The 22,090-nt window shown below is 46.1% G+C and overlaps 2 protein-coding genes across 2 annotated transcripts in view; one reads left to right on the forward strand and one right to left on the reverse strand.

Moving 5' to 3' along the window:
- Positions 1-22,090, forward strand: part of WDFY4 (WDFY family member 4) — a 291,265-nt gene that overhangs the window by 205,003 nt on the left and 64,172 nt on the right. Inside the window, exons 47-48 of the mRNA XM_090058037.1 lie at positions 20,387-20,429; positions 21,729-21,848. Coding sequence (XP_089914163.1) covers positions 20,387-20,429; positions 21,729-21,848 — 163 coding nt within the window. The remainder of the gene's footprint in view (positions 1-20,386; positions 20,430-21,728; positions 21,849-22,090) is intronic.
- Positions 462-12,731, reverse strand: LRRC18 (leucine rich repeat containing 18). Its single transcript, XM_090057867.1, has 2 exons — positions 12,450-12,731; positions 462-1,391 (listed from the first exon to the last, which is right to left on the reverse strand). The coding sequence occupies exon 2, from the start codon at positions 1,305-1,307 to the stop codon at positions 537-539; it is 771 nt and encodes a 256-aa protein (XP_089913993.1). The 5' UTR covers positions 1,308-1,391; positions 12,450-12,731; the 3' UTR covers positions 462-536.

Genomic DNA, 22,090 nt, shown 5'->3' on the forward strand with positions numbered 1-22,090 from the left:
TTAAAATTGTCCCTCTCCTGATGCCTGAGGTAAGACAGAGGGTTTGGGTTTTGGTTGGTTGGTTGTTCTGTTTGTTGTGGAGACAAGATTGCTCCATGTGGAAGAAAGTAGTCTGTGAACCTGAAAGACCTGGAGCTGACTTGCCCCTCTAGGACAGCAGGGTAGATAACCTGCTTACACATACACAGTCCTTGTCCAAGACAGTGTGGAACTGGAAGTGGAGCCTGAAAAACTTCACTTTACCCTCTTAAAATTGAAAAGCTAAGAACTTTCTACACAGAGTCTTCTTATATAAAACTGGTAGCTTTTTAGTGATGTGACAACTTTTACTCTGTTCTTCTGTTTCTTTTGCTGTGGGCCCATTTTGGGCACATCTAGTGCTGTTATAGACCCATTAGAACCATGGCTCCTAACACCGTCAGTTTTTAAATGAAAAGAACTGCAAGGCAAATATGAGCAGACCTGTTTATTGGTTTGGGCTGGCCAGACTGTGTGTGACATGACAGGTTTAGTGAGGCCTGTGGGATGCTGCCTCTTCATCTCCACTCCGCTTGGTTTTCCTTTGCTGTAGAGTTGGGTGTCATGAGGGAAGAAAAGTTTGGCTTTCGTAGGGAGCTAGGCACTCTGCTCTTCAGCTTATTCAGCTTGTCCCTCTCATCCTGACACTTCTTCAAGCAGGGATGGCACAAGTCTTTCTCATCCACTAAGTAAAGTGATTCAATGCGCTTGATGGTGTCGACAAACAATTCTTCATCTGATGGTGTGGGAAAGGGGTTTCTTTTCACATTCAGCTTCTTAAGTTTTGGGAGCTTTGCCACGCTGTTTGGGATGGCTGTCAAGTAATTGTCAAAGAGCCCCACTTCGTGTAGCTCCTTCAGGGCTCCTAGTGTGGTGGGGATGTTGTCGATCTGATTCAGGCCAAGGTTGAGGGAGCGGAGGTTCTTTAACTGGCTCAGTTCTACCGGCAAGTTCTTGGAGGTCAGCTTGTTATTGCAGATGTTCAGGTAGCTGAGGTTCTGGAGCATGCCTATGGTCTCTGGCAGCTTCTCGATCTGATTGCTGTGCAAGTCTAGCCAGCGCAGGTTCTGAAACTTCTCAATGCTGTCAGGGATTTTCTTGAGCATGTTCCTGCTCAGGTCCAGCTCATCCACATCAGCCAGCTTGAGGATGCACCTGGGGAAGGTTGTGATGCCCATCTTGCTCAAGTCAAGGCGGCGTCTTCCGTCAAATGTGATCTTGATGGAGTTTTTGGCAACCTTCAAGGTGATCTTTTTTCCTTTGGGACCTTTTGCCTTCCCCTTGGCCATTTTCCCGTGAGGAGAGAAAAGACTGTTGAATATTCTGATGAAGAAGCCCAAAGAGAATCTGTTGAGGCTGATATCTGGTAATCCCTAATTTGGAACAAAAAGCGACCTCTTTAGAAATTAACCAATGACTACTAGATTCTTTGCAACTCACATTTTCCCTAGGTCATGAGTTCTCAATTCAGGCATCATTACCTCCTCCTCACCTAAAAAAGTGTCACAAATAGAAATCAGGGGGTTGTGACCACCCTGCTCAACTCTTATGTATAAAAAGAGGGGTCACAGCTAGGTCACAGAGGAAAGGAGACTCACCTTGGGAGAAGTTTTTCAACACTAGATTAGGGGACTAAAGGACTTTAAGAATTAGGATTTTTCAGCTGTTCAGTGAATCCAATTTATTCTAGTACTGAATGACGTATTGCCATCCATTGGCCATTTGAAGGCGAGAAGGAAATTGTAGGTCTTGTTCTGGTCTCCAGTGGACATTTGCTCGACTGAATGAAGCACACCAACCAGAATGACACTAGTTACATGAGATGCTCTGTGTCACCCAGAGTAGTGGTTTTCATAATTTTTTTGGCCACGTACCCCTTTTACTGCAAAATATTTCTGTTTACATCCTCTATACCCAACATGTCTCAACTATTATGAAAATGTAGACACCTATCCGTTGGTAAATTGCTACATACCCCATTTTGAAAAGCAGTGGCCTAAAGAGCAGGTATAGAAGAGTTTTCCTTTCCTCTGGAGTACTATAGTTACATATGCTGTACAGTGGGATGAGGATTTCATCCCTAGTATTTAAATATATTTTAAGTACAAAGCTCAAGAGATTTGATGAATTGGGGCCTTAGTCTATGGATAAATACACAGGTTTGGGGAAGTTAGATCACATTTAAAATAGCCACCCTGATCTAAGGTAAGTTGGGAAGGGGGGTAGTTGGGGGGGATTGCTGTGATCAGGGGAGACAAGCAGGCTCAGAGAGAGGATTGTGAGTCCACAGTGGGAATGGGGGACAAGTGGGATCTGCTGGAGGGATCAGGGGATCACTAGGAGAACGGGAGTGCAGGCAGCATCTGTGGGAGGGATCAGGGGTGCAGGCAGCAGCCATGGGGGTATTGGGAGGCAGGCAGCATCTCAGGAGGATCGGGGATGCAGGCAGCATTAATTGGAGTGATGGGGTAACAGGTGGCAGCCACAGGAGGATTAGGGGGCCAGGCAATGTCCACAGATGGATCAGAGGGACAACTGGCATCCATGGGAGGGAATGGGGGGCAGGTGGAGTCCATGTGGGGACTAGGGAGCAGGCAGTGTCTGCAGGGGGAACAGGGGTGCAAGCAGGATCTGCAAAAGCGATTGGGGGAAAGCAGTATCTGCAAGGGGGTTGGGGGAGCAGATGGTGTCTGTGGGAAGGATCGGGGTAGGCAGTCTGGGGGGGGGGCTGGGGGTGCAGGCTGCATCCATGGAAGCAATTCAGTAGAAGGCAGCATCCGCAGGAGTATTAGGGGGAAGGCAGTGTCCATGGGGAATCGGGGGGGAAGGGTACGCAGTGTCTGTGGGAGAGACTGGGGACCCAGGTAGTGTCTGCACGAGAGATTGAGGGGCAGATGGCATCCATGGCGGGGATTGGGGGGGACAGGTAGCATCCATGAGCATGATTGGGTATGCAGGCTGCATCTGTGAAGGGATCCAGGGGCAGGCGGCATCTGTGGGAGTGATTGGGGGGCAAGTAGCATCCACAGGGTGATCAGGGAGCAGGTGGTGTCTGTGTGGATTGCGGGGGTAGGCAGAATCTATGGGGGTGCTGGGTGTGCAGTTGGCATCTGTGGGAGGGATCAGGGGGCAGGTAGCATCTGCAGGAGGATTTGGGGGGGGCGGGTGGGAACTGCAGGTGGTTGGTGGGGTCCGGGAGAGTTTTCTGGAATCCGGGGATCTTGAGGGGTCTGGGAGGGAGATGGATGGGGCCCAGTGGCTATTTTTAGCCCCTGACTCCCTCTGGTGAGCCTACATCCCCACCTCTCTCACCCCTCCCCTAACTGATACTTACTTCGGCAAACACTGATAAAACTGGCACCTGGAGCAGCTTGTGGGAAACGGGGTTCGGGGGGAGGGTCTGGCTGGTTCAAGGTGGGGGGTGAGAAGTTAGGGGGCTATAAGTAGCCTGGTTTCGGGGTGGGGGTTAGGAAAAGTGTCACCATGGGACTGGGGCCAGTACCTGGGCTTTCCCAGCCCTGGGTCCGTGCAGGTAACTGTACTGAAGTTCAATGTACCGGTCTAAACTAAATCAATTAAATTTGAGTGTACATCGATCCAGGTCTATTTTAAACTGGGTTCCACCATTTTAGACCAGTCTGTGTGCACAAGCTTCTGTACTGTTACAGTTTTAGATTGATTTCCAATCACCAAGACTGGGTCTAAGTGTAAGGTAGGCATCTGGACAACCTAAGTTAGATTGGGTGGCCATTTTTAACCCGATTTAACCTCCCCCTAACCACCTGGAATATCTGCACTTAGCCAATGCTAAAATAAACACAATACAAGGGTTAAAGCCAGCCATCTACATACTGTAATTTCCTTTGACTTTAATAGTGTTACAGAGGATGTCAGTCTAAGCACAGGTTGACGTAATGTGTTAAAACAAAAATGATTTGGGGTCATCTGCAGGAAGCTTCAGAAATTCGTAGATTTTAAGGTCAGAAGAAGCCATTAGACTGTCTGAACTGATTCCATGGATATTACCAGTGCTGTTACATTTTGCCTGTTTACTGCTGCACTGAGCCCAAAACTATGTTCGACTAAAGCATACCTTCCAGACGGGCATCCAAACTTGATGTGTGGACATATGGAGATGGGAAGTCCACCACTGCCCTTGGGATCTTTTTCTAATATTAATCACTACTTTTTAGGGCCTTAGCAGACATTACATTTATAATGTGATTAATGTATTAATCACACCATAAAGAGTAACCCTGCCACACATTTAAACAATTAATGGCATGACAAAAATGAGAAACCAGTCGCAGTAACTTTCATTCAGTATCAGAATATGTGGAACATTTTTATGTCTAGTTTCCATCATGCCTTAAATTGAATGTGTGTCAAGGTAAAGCCAAGCCATGCTTCCTGATGCTGGCTGCATGTCAGGTCTTTGTACTCATCAGCTGGTGTAGGGTGGCCTGGGGACATCTCCAGTCTGCAGCCATCCATGCACTTGGTCCACAGCACTGGCAGCTGGGGATTGGAGAGCTTTAGGTGCTAGGACATGGGAAGCCTATTAATTGATGGGTTCACTGCATGCCAGCAAGTTGAAAGGGTGCCATGGGAATCACAGCATCAGGGACTAGTCCCAATACTGCACTTCTTGCCTGTTGTATGTTGTAAGGACACTGCAGGAAGTCCAGCACTGGGGACTGAGTCCCAGATGCTGGCCTCCCTACCCACCTGGCACATGAGTGGCATCTGACAAACCTTACCTTTGTTCTCAAAAATCACACATTCTGCTATACACATGTGATGTGGAAGGACGTGCAGTTTTCAGGGTCCAGGAAAAAAATTGTTTGGTCATGATAGTATAATTAAATTAATGCCTGTCGGGAGCCTTAAAAAGACATGCTTTATTTCTCATTTGAATTAGTCTGTCTTTAGCTTTCTGCCCCTTCATCTCATTATAACCTTCTTCTTGTTATGACTTTCTCCAGATTAACTAATCATTCAGTATTCAGTACTTTCTTCTAATGAAGGTACTTATACACCATAATCACATCACTTCTCACTCTTTTGTCATGAGCTCAACAGACTGAGTTCTTAGGCTCTCTGCATGGCATGTCTTCCAGCCCTTGAATCTTGCTTGTTTTTTTTAGTTTCTTTCCTATGCTTTCTCCAGTTTTTCTTCATCTTTTTTTAAACCAGACATCAGAACTGCATAGAAATAGATGCTACAAAAGGGCCACATAAAAGTATACAAATCTCTTGGGTCCAATCACCTGGTCCAAAACCCACTGAAGTCAGTGGAAGCCTTCAGCAGCTCCTGCTGCGACCCGGAGAGCCAGATTCTCAAAATACCTTGTGACCCAGATGCCCTGGTGATAAAATAAGTTTAAAACACTCAGAAGGAAAATACAGCTGGTAAAAAATATGTTGAACTCAACTGAAAATCCAGTCCATAGTAATTGACAATGATACATGCATGCTTAAAGTTAAGCACGTGCTTAAGTGAATTGCTGAGTTGAGGCCTGTTGTGATGATAAAACATTGTTTTCTCAGGGTTCCCAAGCGTGAGGACGTCTTTAGTAGCCTAGGTCATCAAAGACAACTAATAATAGGGACAAGTGGTAAAGGAAATAGACTAAATCACTGGAAATGACTGACAGCAAGAGAAGCTGCCAGGGAGATGCGAAGAGCACAGGTTACAGCTGGCTAATCTCTAGCTGATCCCGGTGCTCTGGCATTTAATTGTAAAGAGTCAAATCACAGCTTTGATAAATGATTGTTTGGGAAGCAATATGGATTTGTCTACAATACACTTCTCCATTAGAAAGGCTTCATTACAAACCCTTCAGGCTTTTTGGCTACTCATTAATCATGTGCAAGTACACGAAGGGGGAGCTCAGTCTGGAGATAAGGCATTTCAGCTCCTTTCAATTACATACTGTAGCCCAAAACAATTCTGAGGCAGGGTATTGGCACCAGGCCCCCCTCCCTCTTGGTCCTCTGAAATGAGACCGACCCTTCAGGAAGTTCTGCAAACAATGCAAGGCTTTAGTCTCACTCTCAATGCATTTCACCAGTTCTGAAGCCATGTTGCAGGATCTCCTGGAAAGGGGTTCAAGTGGTGGGTGCCCAGAAAAGAGGATTTAGAGGGGTTGAGGCTGCTCTCCATGACAACTATTTACTGAAGTCCCTGAGTTTGCCCAGGTGACTCTAGGAGCAGGTATGACCTTCAAACTCTAGCTTAGTGCCTCTGACCAATTCTAACAACAAACTTCCAGGAGTTTTAGGATTTGAAACAGTATTCCCATTGACTGTCCTTAGAGCCTTCTAACACAGAATGGGTTGTGTCATCATAGTCACAGGCACAGGGTGGCACCTTATAGCGCTCCAAAAGATGCACACTTGCTGGGCAGACAGCCCTACTCCTTTGCCTGTATAGATATGTGATTAGCAAAAGGGTGCTGTTGCCTTGGGCTAGGGACAGGCATTCAGAAAGCCAGAGCCTGAATTGAATCAATCTTTGCAGGTTAGTCTAGCCTAGGTTGAACTAATTTGCAAGTGAATAGACATTCACGAAATGCAAGCACATGCCATGGCTCAAGCCAGGAGCCAAAGGGTGCTAGAGCAGCCCTGGGGTGCAGGGAAGCTATGCTGGGAGGCAGGGCAGGTGGCCAGCCCCCACAGTAGCCTGAAGTGAAGGGATCAGGTTTAATTTCCCCCTCCCTGTCCCCATCGGCACAGACCCAAACCAGGGTCCACCAGATGCTCCCCCTTCACTGCTGCAGTGGTGGGGCTGGGGTACGGTCAAACACCAGTTGGCATGGCCCCCTGAGGCATAGCGGGTAGGAGGGGGGTTATTCCCCCCTCTACCACTACTGCCCCTGGGAGACCACAGCTGAAGTCTGCCCACCCCAACTGCTTGCTCCCTATTTTGGGTAAGCAGCAGGATAAGCCCTCTCATGCCTTCTCTGCCAGATGCTGGAGGGAGGGGGGAATGACTGCCTTCCCTGCCCCTGTGCCTAAGGGTCCCTGCTATCTGGGCTCTGCCCAGGCCTCTGATCCTGCTGCAGCAAGGGGGTCAAGGCCTGATGGGGCAGCAGCCCCTGTCCTGGTGCCTGGGGAGCACAAGCCTCTTCCTGGCAGGGGGGCTGCAGGTGGTGGGTCAGAACTGGTGCAGACTGCACAGGGTAAATGGCAGCACTGGGGGTCAGAGAGGGCCATGCCTACCTCTGGCAGGATAGTCCCTAGGGGTGTCGTGACCTCCCCTAGCGCTCTTGCCTACCGTGCCAAGTCTGGGTCCTGAACACACCCTCAATCTCGCCCGCCACATCTTTGATCTTATTATTATCAATGGGAGGCTGCCTTCTTGCCCCCTTGGCACGGGGTTGGTCTCGATACCATGATTCTAGGGCTACTCCTTGTGCCGGCCCTCGCCAGCCTGTCTCTGGGACTGTTCTAAGCAGCCTGCTCTCTCTCTTCGGGCTTCCCAGTAGACTTGCCCTTCTCTCCAGGGCCTTCCATTGTGCTTGCCCCCTTCTGGGCTTCCCCTTCACAGGCAGTGCCCTACTGGGCCTGCCCAATATCCAATATACGCGCCCTCTCCTGGGGCCTGCTCAATGTACTTGTGCTTCACGTGCTCCCCTGCCCTCTCTGGGCCCTTGCTCACGCTTCTCATGCTCTCCGCCCCTACCGGGGCCCTTACTTGCGCTGTTCACACTCCTTGCCCACTCTCAGGCTTGTGCTCGCGCCCTCCGCCCCCACCGGAGCCCTTGCTTGCACCCTCCACCCCCACCGGGGCCTTCTGTGCCCGACTCGGGCTTCCTGTGCTTGTGCTTCTTGCACCCCTTGCCTGCACTCGGGCCTGTGCTCACGCCTCACGCGCACCCGGGCCTATGTTCGTGCCTTGCACACGCCCACCCGCACTCGGGCCTTCTATGCCAAGGTTGGGGCTCAGGCGGCCTTAGCCTCACTTGGCCCCCAGACCCGCCTTCTCGGGCCTATGCTCCACTGGGGCTCTTCCCAATTGGGGCTCGTCCCAATATTGCCCCTGCTGGGTTGGGGTCGGGACACCCCACTATGCAGCACCCTCTGTGGTGCTAGGAACTCCCCCTCTTTACTGGGGAGTTCCTGATGTGGCCTCCTCCACCCCTACAGCCTCGCCCGGTCCTCCGGTGTAACTATAACTAAACAGAACTACAAGCCACATGGCTGTAACGTAACAATAAGCCTACCGGCTAGAACGTACACTCCTGTCAGGGCTCTCTCCCCCCGCTTAGGCTCTTAGTCAGTCAGACAGCCATGCCATGTTCTACTCCACAGCAGAGTTGCTGCTCCTCCAGCTGCCAGAGGGGAACTGGCTCTAGCCTTAGCCTTCTCTGTTTATAAAGGCCAGGCCCTGCCCCCTGGCAGTCAGCTGACCCAATTAGTATCCATAGTAACTGACACCTGCTGCCCTAATGAATGGCAGCTAAACCCATCTACTGCTATTCAGTAGCAGGCAGCCTAGCACCCTGCTACACACCATTGTCTAGTAGCAGGCACCCTGGTGCCCTGCTACACCACCCCAAACCTTCCCCAGCACTACTACTGCTGCTTGCCCTGTGCAGTCTGTGGAAGCTGTGCCCACCCCACAGCACAGCCCCCCTGCCTGCAGCGCGGCCCCCATGCCAGGAAGAGGCTTGCGCTCCCCAAACACCAAGGCAGGGGCTGCTGCCCCATTGGCCTGCCCCCTTGCCACAGGAACACCTGGCGGACTCCGGCTTAGGTCTGTGCCGGTGGGGCAGGGATGGGGGAATTAAACCCCATCACTGGCCAGTTCACTCCAAGCTATGGCCAGGGCTGGCCAGACCCCTTCCGCTGGAGAAGCCAGTGGAAAAATGCAGGTCCGTGCTGGTGGAACGGGGATAGGGGGTGGGAGAGAATAAACTTCTTCCCTGCCCCTTCTGGGTGTCCCTGTCTCGCCAGGCCCCCATCCCTGCCTGTCCCTGCTCAGGCACTAGTGTGGGGAAGGGATTCCTGGTCCCCTGGCTCCTTGCAATTAATGTAGAGCTGAATGAATTTCTTTGGTTAAACATTTCTTCTCTGAAAAAATGTTGATTTATATTATCTGGTTTTGTTGTTGTTGTAAATTTACCAAAAAATGCAAAAATATATCTTAATATTTCAGAAAAGAATCAAACATTTTTTCACACATTTTGAAATAAATATTTTACTTTTTTCAATTAAAATGATTTCCCCAAAAATTTACTTGATCTTATTAAAAATGTCAAGCCCTCAAATGACACATTCTGGATTGAGAAAAATATTTTATTGCCCCAAATTAATGTTTTTCTGACTCTTCAACTCAATTGAAATTTCAGATTTAAAAAAAAAATCTAAGGAGGCCTCCCAAAAATGTTTTTGTTATTTCCAGAATTGCCAGCACACCAACAAATGAGCTGTTCAGGCAGCTATGAAATTGATGTTGACTGATTCAAGCAGGCATTAAGGGGTGCTATATGCACTTCAGAACACCAGAGGGAGCCTAAGGAAGAAATCAGGAGGTAGAGCTGTTCCTTGAGGAATTAACCCAGTTTAAATTTTCTGGGGCGCAGTGTTTTAAATGCTGTTTGTCTTGGTGTAGGGATTGAACATGGAGCCTTTCAGGGGCTAAAGCACGAGAGACTATTGCTTGAGATAAAGCACTAGCTCTGTTTGCCTGCAGGCAGTAGCAGATTCATAAACCTCTTTGCATGCTGTGCTTATAAAAATATTTGAGGGCCTTTAAGAGTCTATAAATTTAGATAGATACTTTGTGGGACATTTAAAAATCCTAGGCTTTTGGCTATTAAATATCTGGATCACGATGACTTCAACTGAAATGCAGCATCCATCCTGCATGACATTCACAGTGAACTTACCAGGGCGAGATCTGGCCCCAGGAAGTGTTCATACTTTTGAAGGGATGCATGCTAGTAACATGGTGATTGGGTTTCATATTTGAAGAAACAGCAGTCCTGAAGCCTGCTGATCCAGCTGAGCATTAGAACTCTGCAGCAGCATCAGGAAGACAAGGACAAAGGAATGGGATGAACGGCTCTCTAGTCTCTCCAGTTTTATTAACCGGTTAGCAGCCACAGAGCTGTGGTTGGAGATAGTGAGAGCTGGTTTAGCCACATCTTGTTTTCTTTAGATCTTCATAAAAGAGTTACAGCCCCTTTAGCCTTGGATATTAAAAATTCAGGCACTACAGGGCCCAGCTTTGTGGTAGCTGTTAATTATAAAAATTCCAGAGCATGTTTGCCATTGACACTTCCTGGGAGAAGGAGGGCTTGGGTTTGATTCTTGCTCTGCAACCTGAAAAATGAATCGGGAACAGGGAGAAATATCCTTTAACAAACACCATAGGTCATCCATTTGGTTCCCCCTGAGTCAGTGTTGTATCACAGCCTGAGAGTGGGGATGATGCATTGCAGGGTAGGTCTGCTTTCCAATCAAATCTGTTCATAATCCTCTTTATTAGTCATAGTCCTTGCCTAGTCCTTTGTGCTAGATTAGACTGAGTAGCAGCTGGGATTCATAGATGTTAGGGTCAGAAGGGACCTCAGTAGGTCATCAGGTCCGACCCCCTGCCCCAGTCAAGAAAGAGTGCTGGGGTCAGTTGATCTACAATCATGGAGCCGGGCAGGGAACAGACTCCCCAGCCCTCACCAGCAGGGAACTCCCAGTGCCAGTTGTGTGACCGACTCATGACCATGGAGCTGGCACTGGGAGATAAGGATCTCCCAGCCTGAGCCCCATGACCATTTTGCTGGGGCTGGGAGATCAGGATTTGTAGGTAGCAAATTTACTTGAGATAAATGAGGTTTACTGCGTAGTATGTGCACACGTAGATGTGCATGCTTACTGCACAGTACATTATACTACTGCGCAGTAAAGTGTTTTGTGTAGACAAATCCACTGTGCAGTTAATTAGTCTACTGTACAGTAAAGTGTCTCATGTAGATGTGTCCTCTGTGTCCCCTGGAGCTGTGGAGTCAGGGTAGAAAGTTGTGCTTCCCTGAGCACTGGTTTTGCACTTGCAGTTGGTCCCTGAGCAGAAAGGTTACAAGGAAAAGGCTCCTTGTTTCCTGTTATCTTCTACAAGCCCATATAAGGGCCAAGCATGTCACATTGCAGCTTAGACCCTCTTATATGGGTCTAAGGGAGTATGAGCATGTATTCCACCTGCTAGAGGGGCGCATCTACATGAGATGCTAACTGCGCATTAGCCTAATAACACTGCGTAGTAACGTGCCAGGCAGAAACCATGTCAATATGCTACTGGGCAGTGTTATTAGGCTACTGCGCATTTAGCATCACTAAAAATAAATGTGTTGGTGCTACTGTGCAGTAGTGCTAGTTACTGCATATTGATTTAATACTTGGTTATCCAAGTATTAAATTCAATGCATGGTAACTATAGTACTTAATGAGTGTGTAGATGTGCCCAAGAAGGTATAATTTGGTCTGGATGCCATCTTTGCTACTATCCCAAGCTATCTTAAAAAACAAGCTTTCTCTTCTCTGGCTTCTCTTCTATGCTAAGGCTTCTCTGCTTCTGGCTTCTCTTCTCTACTATGGTTTCTCTTCTATACTAAGGCTTTTTTTCTCAGAAAAAATTTCTATTCCTTGGTTACCTTCATCTCTGGTCTGCTTTTAACCTTAGCTGCCACAGACTCTCTCCTGTTCAGACATTTCCCAACATTCAGCAACTTTCCTTCCCATCCTATGCCAATTTTACTATGCATCTATCAAGATATGGTATTTTCTTTGGGGTGGGGGACATATCCATACAACTGGGCATGCAGAGGTGCTATGTAGATAGCAATCAGTGAGTTATTAAATCCTTCGATAAATTTTTCCTTTCCATGAATTGCAATTTAGATTTGCCAAAAATAAGATATCAGATACTAAGCTACCCATTTCCCACAAATCTGCTGGTTTAGAAAGCAAGAGAAAGCACAGCTTTCTGTTCTGTTTCCCATGTTTGATCAGCTGTATAGAAATGCCCAAGATAGAGATACACTTTAAAGCCAAACTAGTTGCATTTTGTTTTATGCCTTTTGTGCACTACTTGGCAAGCACTGTAAACCATCGAAGGCTTTCATTTTCCTGCTTTCCAGCTTGTTACTGCTTCTTTGTTGTAGGATATGACCTACTGAGAAAGAGATTAATTTACTGACTTTCTAAAACACAGACTCTGCTAACAGGCTGGCTTAGCTTAATTTGCATCCTGCATTTAGCAAGCATGAAATAGGGTTCCCCTTAAATTCCTTTAACTTTCTAGATTGCTTCAGAACAACCAGGTTGAACAGCCTGCAACACAAATACTTGTAAACTGATGCTTGCTGAGAATAGAACTAAAGTTTCATTTAAACAAGCCTGAGGGATTGCAGTGCTGCATGTAATCTTACCGGATGACACCAAGGGAGACTTTACACCAACCGGAGCCGCATCACAAGCTGTCTTTTTTTCAGTGGCGTTGGCTGAGCTTCCGTGCTCCGTCAGCAATCAGTCATCTTCTATCTAGTCTCCTCTGAATAATGAATTAACCTGTTCCCAGGTTTGTAAGTAAACTTCTTGTGCAGGGGGAATGTGGGCAGATTTGCTTTCCACACGCCTGCAAATTCTAAATCCTGCCTTCTTAAAAAAAATGGCAACGTTTCAAGAAATTGCTTGTTGGGGGAAAAGGGAGGGGTAGAAAGGATTTACCTAACTACAATGCCACTCTATTCAAAGCTACTTCCACAGCCTGTGAAACTTCTGTTCCTAAGCAACAGGAATGCTAGGTCCTTAGAGATCATTAGCATAACGTTTGGTTCCCACATACAAGTTCAAATGGGAGCCAGAAAGAACTCAGTGCTCAGGTGCTGGAAATGGCAGATTGTAGTTTATGCAGACAGGGAGACTATTCTAACCAGATTAGGAGAGTAGAAATTTGCTAGCCGAAATCCTTAGCTGTTGGTTATAGTTACGTAGCCATATCATGAGACTCAGCTGTATTGTAAGTGCAGTTTGCTTGGATGTGTATTTCTGCCCTTCTGTCCATGCCAGTTCTACTAGGTATAGAAAAAGCAGGAAGGATCACTACAATTTAATCCTAACACTGCAGCAGATGGCACAGACTTCAGTCTGGAGTCATCTGCCTGTGATCCCTTGAGTTGTTTATTCTTTCAGGTCTCTCTGGATGAGCTTTTCCTATTGTGACTTGTAAATGTATTGGATTCTTCTCCTAGGCCTAGTTTAACAGCCTTGTACTTTTAATGTCTGGGTGGAATGGCTTCAAAGTGGAACCAATATGTAACTAGGGAAGAGAAATAACACTGATATACACTGGGCTCCTGGAGGTGCTGTCTTTCACATGAGATGTAAAAAGCAGGGCTGTGCAAAACACCATCATTTGGTTTTGACATCCATTTGCTGGGACAGTGTTTCATTTCATCATTTTGCTTTGTTTCATTTCGAAGCACTGTCCCATTTCGTTCTGTCAAAACCATTTTGCTGTTTCGCCCATATGCTATAATGGGGAATCATGAACATGCCTAAAACTTTGTCATTGCTTGCCTGATTTGTATGAAAATTGCAGGGAGGGTAGCCCCATCTGAGGGCATGGGGTCTGCCATGTTTCAAGGAGATAGGTGCAGAGGTTTCTAGGAAACTGCACCTCAAACCCTTCAAAACAACTGACACTTGCTGGCAGCAGCAGCCTCCTCTTATCTGGCCCACAGATCTGGGGGCTCACACCCCCAGGAGGAGTCCAGCACATCCCAGCAGCCTTTCTGGGGGTGCGAGCCCCCGCATCTGTGACCCAGATGAGAGGAGGCTACCTCTGCCACCTGGGACCACTGCTGGGCATGGGCTGTGCCCAGCACTAGAAAAAATTGCTGCTAGCAGCCTCCTTTCATCCACAGCGCAGATCCGGGGGATGCTGGGCTGTGCCGGACTCCTCCTTGGGGTGCAAGCCCTGGGATCTGTGTGCTGGATGAAAGGAGACTGCCGCTGCTGGCTGGGACAGGCAGCAGCAGCAGTTTTCTCTGGTGCTGGGTACAGCCCATGCCCAGCACTGGTCACAGGTGGCAAAGGTAGCCTCCTCTCATTTGGGTCACAGATCTGGGGACTTGCACCCCTGTGAGGGCTGTCAGACTGTGCTGGACTCCTCCCAGGGCTGCAAACTCCTGGATCTATGTGCCGGATGAGAGGAGGCTGCTGCTGCTGCCATCTGGGACCAGAGCTGAAGCCAAGTAAGCCCAGCTTCAAAAATCAAAACATTTCAAAACTTGGTGATTATACTATGACCATCTCTTCCCTGCAAATTGGAATATACAAAGTATCTTTTGGTGCCTTAACTTCTCTGACCTGTACCTGAGTGCTATATTTCAGCAGTAAAAAAATTATCCCAGTGTCTTGTTTAAACACATGGTGCAGAAGGCATTCTACAAATGTGCGATATTCTTTTGTACTTCCTTCCATTCAAAGGTCTCAAATGATTTGACCCAAATTAATTATGCCTCTGGGTGCTTCTTGTGTTGGATGTAAATATAATTAACCTCATTTTGCAGAGAAGTAAACTGGGGCACAGAGAAGTGGCATGTCCAAGGTCTGACAGACAGAACTCAATACAGAAATACAGCCACAGTGTTCTTGAACCATACACTAAATATCATGCAGTCCTTCAATTCACAGGGAAAGGTTATAAGGTCACACAGACTAGTGTTCAAAAAGCACTATAAGACCATATATCTGAATGATGGTATAAAAATTCACACTGCTGACTGTTATTGTTTATATATTTGACATTTTTCCTTCATTCTTTGAGTAATGTAAAAATACCTGACACACGAGATAGGTAAACTGGAGTGCAAGACTATCAGAGATAGGCAAACTAGAAAAGTCAAATAAAGAGAAGCAAGCCTTTTGGTCATATATTCATTTTTCAATCTCACATTTTTCAAGAAATCATGTTTCGTGAGAACTATGCTCTAGATATCCAGCCAGCACGTTCAGATATTTGTGAAAAAATCTGGAAGGTGAAATCCTGGCTTCACTCAAGTCAGTGTGAATTTTTGCCATCAACTTTGGTGGGGGCAAGGAGGCATATCATCTCTGGGCTTTGGCACTTAACCTCCAGACCTGTTGAGGTTTACCTATGTCTAATGCACAGAAACATAAACTACAAGTAGGGTGAGGCCATAGACTGATCAACATGACATAGGGAGTATGCTATCACTCGTAATCATCCAGCCAAACAAACATGGTTCTTTGAACATCCATGGTGCTCAACTGCTATAATGCAGCATCCTAGAAATACCATGCAGTAGATAGACACACATTTCTATTCAATACAGATAAAAATTTATCCTCTCAAAAGAGTTCTTCCATTTAGAACTTTAAAGAAAAAATGCCTAGCTTCTTTTCAAAACATATTTCTTAAATGAACTCACTGTGTTATGGTTGCTGTCACTGTTGATCTGTTCTCAGCCAATGTTGGAGGATCAGGATTTGATGAAAGATGGCCAGGAAAGTGGGAGTAAAAGGCTTCAGTATCCCTGTAAAGTGACTAATATTCTAATCTCTTGTGAGTCATCACATTAGATGACAGAATTCCAGAATCTTTGGGGACAGGAGGAGCCAGCTGTTCCAAGCCACTGTATCCCAGCAGAATGTTAATGGGAAGAATGGTTGTTGTCTAGATTTCATAGACATCAGGGCTGGAAGGGACCTCGGAAGATCATTGAGTCCAGCCCCCCGCCCGAAGGGCAGGAAGTCAGCTGAGGTCATAGGTTCCCAGCAAGACAAGCATCCAAATTACTCTTGAAGGTGTTCAATGTAGGTGCTTGAACCACCTCCAATGGCAGGCTGTTCCAGACCTTGGGGGCTCGGACAGTAAAGAAATTCTTCCTTATGTCCAGCCTGAAATGGTCTTGCATGAGTTTATAACCATTAGACCTTGTCATCACTTGGGGCGCTCTGGTGAACAAACTTTCCCCCAGATACTGGTGGTCACCCCTGATAAACTTATAGGTGGCCATCAGATCACCCCTGAGCCTGTGCTTTTCCAAGCTAAAGAGCCCCATGGCTCTCAGCCTGTCTTCGTAAGGTCTGTTTTCCTGACCTCTGATCATGTATGTGGCTCTTCTCTGGACTCTCTCAAGCTTCTCCACATCCTTTTTGAATTGTGGAGCCCAAAACTGGACGCAGTACTCCAGCTGCGGCCTCACCAAGGCCGAGTACAAGAGGAGAGTGACGTCCTGGGATTTGCTTGAGAAGCATCTATGGACTCAAGCCAGCGTTTTGGTTGCTTAACTAGCCACAGCATCACATTGCAGGCTCCTGTTCATCTTGTGGTCAATGATGACCCCTGAGTCTCTTTCTTCCATAGTGCTAGCCAGCGTAGCACTACCGAGCCTATAAGCATCGTGCAGGTTTTTCCTCCCAAGGTGGAGAACTTTGCATTTTTCGGTGTTAAACACCATTAGGTTCTTGTCCACCCATTTGCTGAACCTGTCCAGGTCAGCCTGGCTCATCCTCCTGTCTTCTGGTGTGGATGCTTTGCCCCAAAGTTTGGTGTCATTGGCGAACTTGGCCAGTCCGCTTCTGACTCCAATGTCCACATCATTAATGAAGATGTTGAACAATATGGGTCCAAGGACAGAGCCTTGGGGAACCCCACTGTCAATTACCACTCTCTGGGTCTGAGCACGGAGCCAATTTCCCAGCCAGCAGATCGTGGTGGACCCAAGGTCACAATTGGCCAGTTTTGCCAAGAGGTGATCATGGAATACCAGATCAAAGGCTTTTTTGAAGTCAAAATGTACGACATCAATCTCTTCTCTCTTGTCCAGGTAATAGGTTACCTGGTCATAGAAGGAAATGAGATTGGTCAAGCAAGACCTACCTGTAACAAACCCATGCTGGGTATCCCTCAGGATGTTGGCGTGGGCCAGTCCATTAAGAATGGCTTCTTTAATAAACTTTTCTAAGATCTTCCCCAGGATAGAAGTCAGGCTAATGGGCCTATAGTTTTCTGGATGCACTTTTGTCCCTTTCTTGAAGATAGGCACCACATTGGCCTTCTTCCAGTCTTCAGGCACTTCACCAGAGCACCAGGAGTTCTTAAAGATCCGTGCCAGGGGCTGGGCTATGAGGCTTGCCAGCTCCTTGAGTACCCTGGGGTGTAGATTGTCAGGGCCAGCTGACTTGAAGGTATCCAGCTTCTCAAGGTGTTCCTTCATGAGGTCAGCATTGATGGAGGGCAGGGGGTCTCCCTCACCCAGACCTTCCTGTCCTGTAGCAGGCATGGGTGTCCCATGGGACTGATGAAAGACCGACGCAAAGTACCCAATTAATAGGTTGGCTTTTTCCTGGGCGTCAGTTGTCCCATCTGGTTCAGCAGGGGTCCACTGTTGCCCTTGCTTTTCCTTGGGCTCCCCACATATCTGAAAAAGGACTTTTTATTGATAAGGGACTTTTATCTGGATTAAGCCTTGAATTTCTCCGTGAACACTGCTGACATCTCAGGCTCTTTAGCTATGTATTTGTCTCTTAAAACTCTGTGGAACTGGTAAGGACAGCCCCATTTTGGTCCATAGAGAATTCCCCATTTGCTGTTAGGCATACGGGATCTATGATCTACAGTGGAACGGTTCTGATTTATATCCAGAAGGGACACTAGCACATGTAAGGAAATATATATAGGATCTTGGCCAGTTCATTAAAAAATTTAATAATTTAATCCCTTCCCTGGCTGTAGAATACTGTCTCTTTAAAATATTGGAGGACTGATAGGGACAGCAATGTTTCATGAAGCACAACTCATCCACATAGTCTCTCTCTTTAGTTTGCCATGGGCTCTTGATATATGTAAGGAGCCAGAGCATTCCAGCAAGCACATTCACCATTATGGGAAGAATGTTTATCCAGTTGCCCATACCACCTGCAAAAGCATCACACAATCCCTCTAGGATAAGCACCGTAATCCAACACCATTGCATCCAGTGATGAGCTCCCTGATCTTCTTTCCCTCCCTTTAAAAATATGCTATGGAAATATGTCCAGGGCCTACCAGAATATGCTTACAGAAATATGTCCAGGGCCTACCAAGCAAAGCTCTATAAAATCTGCCTTTAAGTAATGGAATACTCTTCTTAACCAGCAGGTGCTTATAACACCCTGTGTACTTAGTGTACTCACCCAAGTCGTTCCCTGTGACAGTGATGCAAATCCAAAGTAATTCTACTGCAGTCACTGGAGTTTTTCCTGATTTGCAGCTGAGAGCAGCACTTGTCCCCTTCACTTTAGGGCAAAGAGCCAAGAACTATCTTCTCAGATCAGGTGTGAATGAGACAGTATTTACAGCCTGGTTGCTATAAACTTAACCTATGACTATTAGGTCACATACGCTTAGCACAGAAGCTAAACAAAGTTGAAAGAACTGTACGTCATGATGAGACAGGATTGGCCCTGGATTTTATTGCTTGTTCATGCGAAGAGGCTAATCCCCAGGTAGCACAAGTAGAACACATTTCCTTAAGAAGGGTTTATACAAAAGATAAAATACTACTGTGAGCACACTATCATATTTTTCTTTAATCTGGGATGTTAGTTTGCCTGGTAGTAAACAGACAGTAAGTTAATGTTATTTTATTTATTCATTAGGAATGCTTGACAAGGATTTATTGCTGTTAATCCACAACATTAATAAAGGGTAATGAAAACAGAAAATTCTGGGTTTCTCCTCATTTTTTTCAGAGATTTTAAGAAGGATCATCTAGTTTGATCTCTTGTATAGGACAGATCTGAAAATCTCACTCAGTGGGCACATCTGCATGTGCAAATGCTGCTCGATGTAAACCCACCCTACGCAGGCATCTACATGTGAGCCCATTTGGGAGCAGATTTGCTGCTCCTGGTAGCAGTGTGCTTCTACCCCCTTTGGCTCTACACTGGCCCCCTGCAGCAGCCAGAGGGACTCTAGGCTCTTCTGGGTGCTGGGCCAGGGGCTGGCAGGGAACATGGGTCCAGGAGACAGCTGCCTTTTGGTGGGGGCTGGGAGATTTCTCCCTGCCCCCCCAGAGTTGCCTGCTGTCAGGTCAGGCCCTGGTAATGGATAATGTCTTCTGCCCCAGCAGCAGGGAGCTCCCAGCCCCCAGCTCCCCTATTTTCTTTACAGTACTTGCATTTGCAGGTAGTAAATTAACTGCAGAGTAGAGCAGATGACTGAGCAATAAGGGTCTGCATGTGTGCACATTGACGCTTACTATACAATAATTTTCTCTACTGCACAGTAAAGCGTCTTGTGTAGATGCACCCAGTAATTCCTGTATCAAGCTCTTAGCTTGTGTCTGAGCCAGCACATATATTTTCACTTCTGAGAAGTTCACAAGTATGTCTCAGCAAACGGGCATTCTAACGCCTTGTTGGAGTAGCTGGCTCAGTAAGAAAAGTGCACCCATCATTCTTACAGAATCATCAGTACATTGGCTTTCTTTGGGAATTGGGGGTTTTTTTTCTTCCAGGTCACCAGATCTGATCCTGGATAGCTTATTGGAGTTGATAAGGCCAAGGCTTGCAGGCATTGCTATTGAGAAATAGAGACTGTTGTAGTAGTGGCCATCTATTTAAATCTATTCTAAATCTTATTTTCATAACTTAGAACTGTTAATGGTCTCACCTTCAGGGCTAAAATTTCCCCAGTTCAGACTTTTCCTAAAGATCTTTTTTTCTTAAAGTCTGTGCCAAAGTTTATCTACATTTTTGAGAAGAAGGAAAGTCAAGAAAATATACTTATCCCCTTCCATTATAGAAACAAATACAAGTACTGTATGACAATTCTTTTTTGAGAATAGTCTAGCTTAGAAAACCTGGGGAAGGTGTACATTTGGTATGGAGATTGATAGTGAAATAGACCTCGCTTCTGAGAAAGTTGGCTTGAAAAGTTTCAGAAAGCCCAGGGGGCTTGGAATGAAAACAGTAAACCAATCTTACTGCTATTTGTTACTAGCACTCCAGTTCTCACACAGGAGACCAGCTCCCACTGAAACGAGTGCTGACACTCCCACCCTACAACAGCACTAAGCAGTAGTGGGCACTAAGCTAGAATGCTTGTTTACAACCTTGATATTCTGGTAGGCTCTGGAGTTCTCGTGGTTTTTTGTGGGGGATGCTGGGTTACTAATGAAATATTCACCTTACATATTAACATGTTATATTTTAAATATTAAAAACTATTAAAATATAATAATAAATATAATTATATAATTAAATATAATCTTTAAATATGAAAAAGTATTACTGTATTTATTTTAATAGTTTGGAAGTTGCATGGTTACAATAAAACCTTTGTTTTGTGCAGGAAAATCTCTGGGGGGGAAAAGACAATGCTCCAGAAGTGGCAGGTAAATGCAGAAACATTTATGTTTAACTCTTTGAGGCAAGGATGGCCAGACTGCAGCATATGTGCTGCAGGTGGCATAGACAGTTTCTGTATGGGACATAGCATGTTGGGGAGGGAGGAGTGGCATTTTTATTCAGGCAGCTGAGGGAGCCAGTTGACTTAATAGCTTATTGTTCTTCACTCCACAAGTTATTAGTGGTTATCTCATCTTTTTAATGTTCTTCATCTTCCATTAATCAAGCAAACCTTTTCTTTGGGCAATTTTGCTGTCTGCTAGCTACTTCTGGATGTTTTTCTGTTATTTTAGAACCTTTCAGAATATTTTTAGCACTTTTCAAAACCTATATTCACCTGTAGAAACCAGTCTTTAGTAGCAGCTAGGGTTTTAGGTTTTTAGAAAGGGAATGAGCTTTGTTCCTGTTCTATGCAGACATAACTCTGGAAAAATATTTTTTCTCATGCTGCCTTCCTGAAAACAAGGTGCTTTCTTAGTTGGGAGCATGTGTTATGTTAGAAAATATGGTATTGGGGGTGATGATGGAGAAGCCCTTTCAGGCAGAGGGAGTGCAAATAATTATGCATATGGTTATTGCAGATGTCCTTCTGCCTTCTCCAAAGCTTTTGGTGCTGCCCAGTGTTTGAAACAGGATGGCTCACATGTTTAGTTCCCATTTGACTGAGTCCCAATACCTTGCCTCAGGCTGTTTTTCTGGATCCTACATCATGCAGATAAAAACAAATGACAGCCTGCATGTGGCTCTCCTTTAAACCAAGCAAGAGTATTACAGTGCCCCATTATATAAATATAGCATGAAAGACTGGTTCCAGACAAGGTGCAAATGACCAGTTCCAAAGGTGCATCTATAGGAAGACTCTTTTGCATGGGTTCACTGACCATTGTATAGGTGCAGCAGACTGCTCTGATTTTTGCTGATTTGAATAATGAGTGGTACTGATTAATTACACTATTTATAATACTATAGCTCAGTTAAGCAGGGGCTCCTTGCAATTTTGTTAGTGCTTCCATAGTTTAAAAGCAGCTGCCATTTGTGATGGCTCGTAATCCAGCTCATGGACAATTATTAGTGTCTGACTGTGCAGCAAGTGTGTGGGGGCACTTTTATTTGGAGGCAACAACACCTGGTTTAGAAGCATTGGGGTAAGTGGAGGTAGCACTAACAGTGGTTCTCAGTTGGGGTTACCACCATATTCAGAAAAATAGAGCAGGGTGCCCTGACTCTTAAAAGGTTGAGAACCACAGAGCTAAATGTTTTCAATCTGTGTTTCTCTACCATGGCAGAAGAGAGAGATCAGTAACTTTGAGTACCTCATGTACCTGAACACTCTCGCTGGACGGAGCTACAATGACTACATGCAGTACCCAGTGTTCCCTTGGGTCCTCGCTGACTACCACTCACAGGTGAGTGCTTGGCTCTTACCTGCTGTTCCTGTTCTTTTTTAAAAGCTGCTTTAGTGAATGATAATGTCAGAGTTGTGCTTTTACAGAGCACCCCTGCATTAGTGTTAGTGTGCTGGGAGCATGGGGAAGCTTTCAGTCTCGGTAAAGCAGGATATGGAAGTGCAGCTACTAATATATGTGTACCTTAGAAGCACAGCCTGCTCCCCTATGGTGCAGTTCTACTCTACAGCCAGGTGCAGACC

Source organism: Crocodylus siamensis, chromosome 7 (assembly GCF_052110815.1).
Source record: "Crocodylus siamensis isolate JL-2025a chromosome 7, ASM5211081v1, whole genome shotgun sequence".
NCBI classification, from domain to species: domain Eukaryota; kingdom Metazoa; phylum Chordata; order Crocodylia; family Crocodylidae; genus Crocodylus; species Crocodylus siamensis.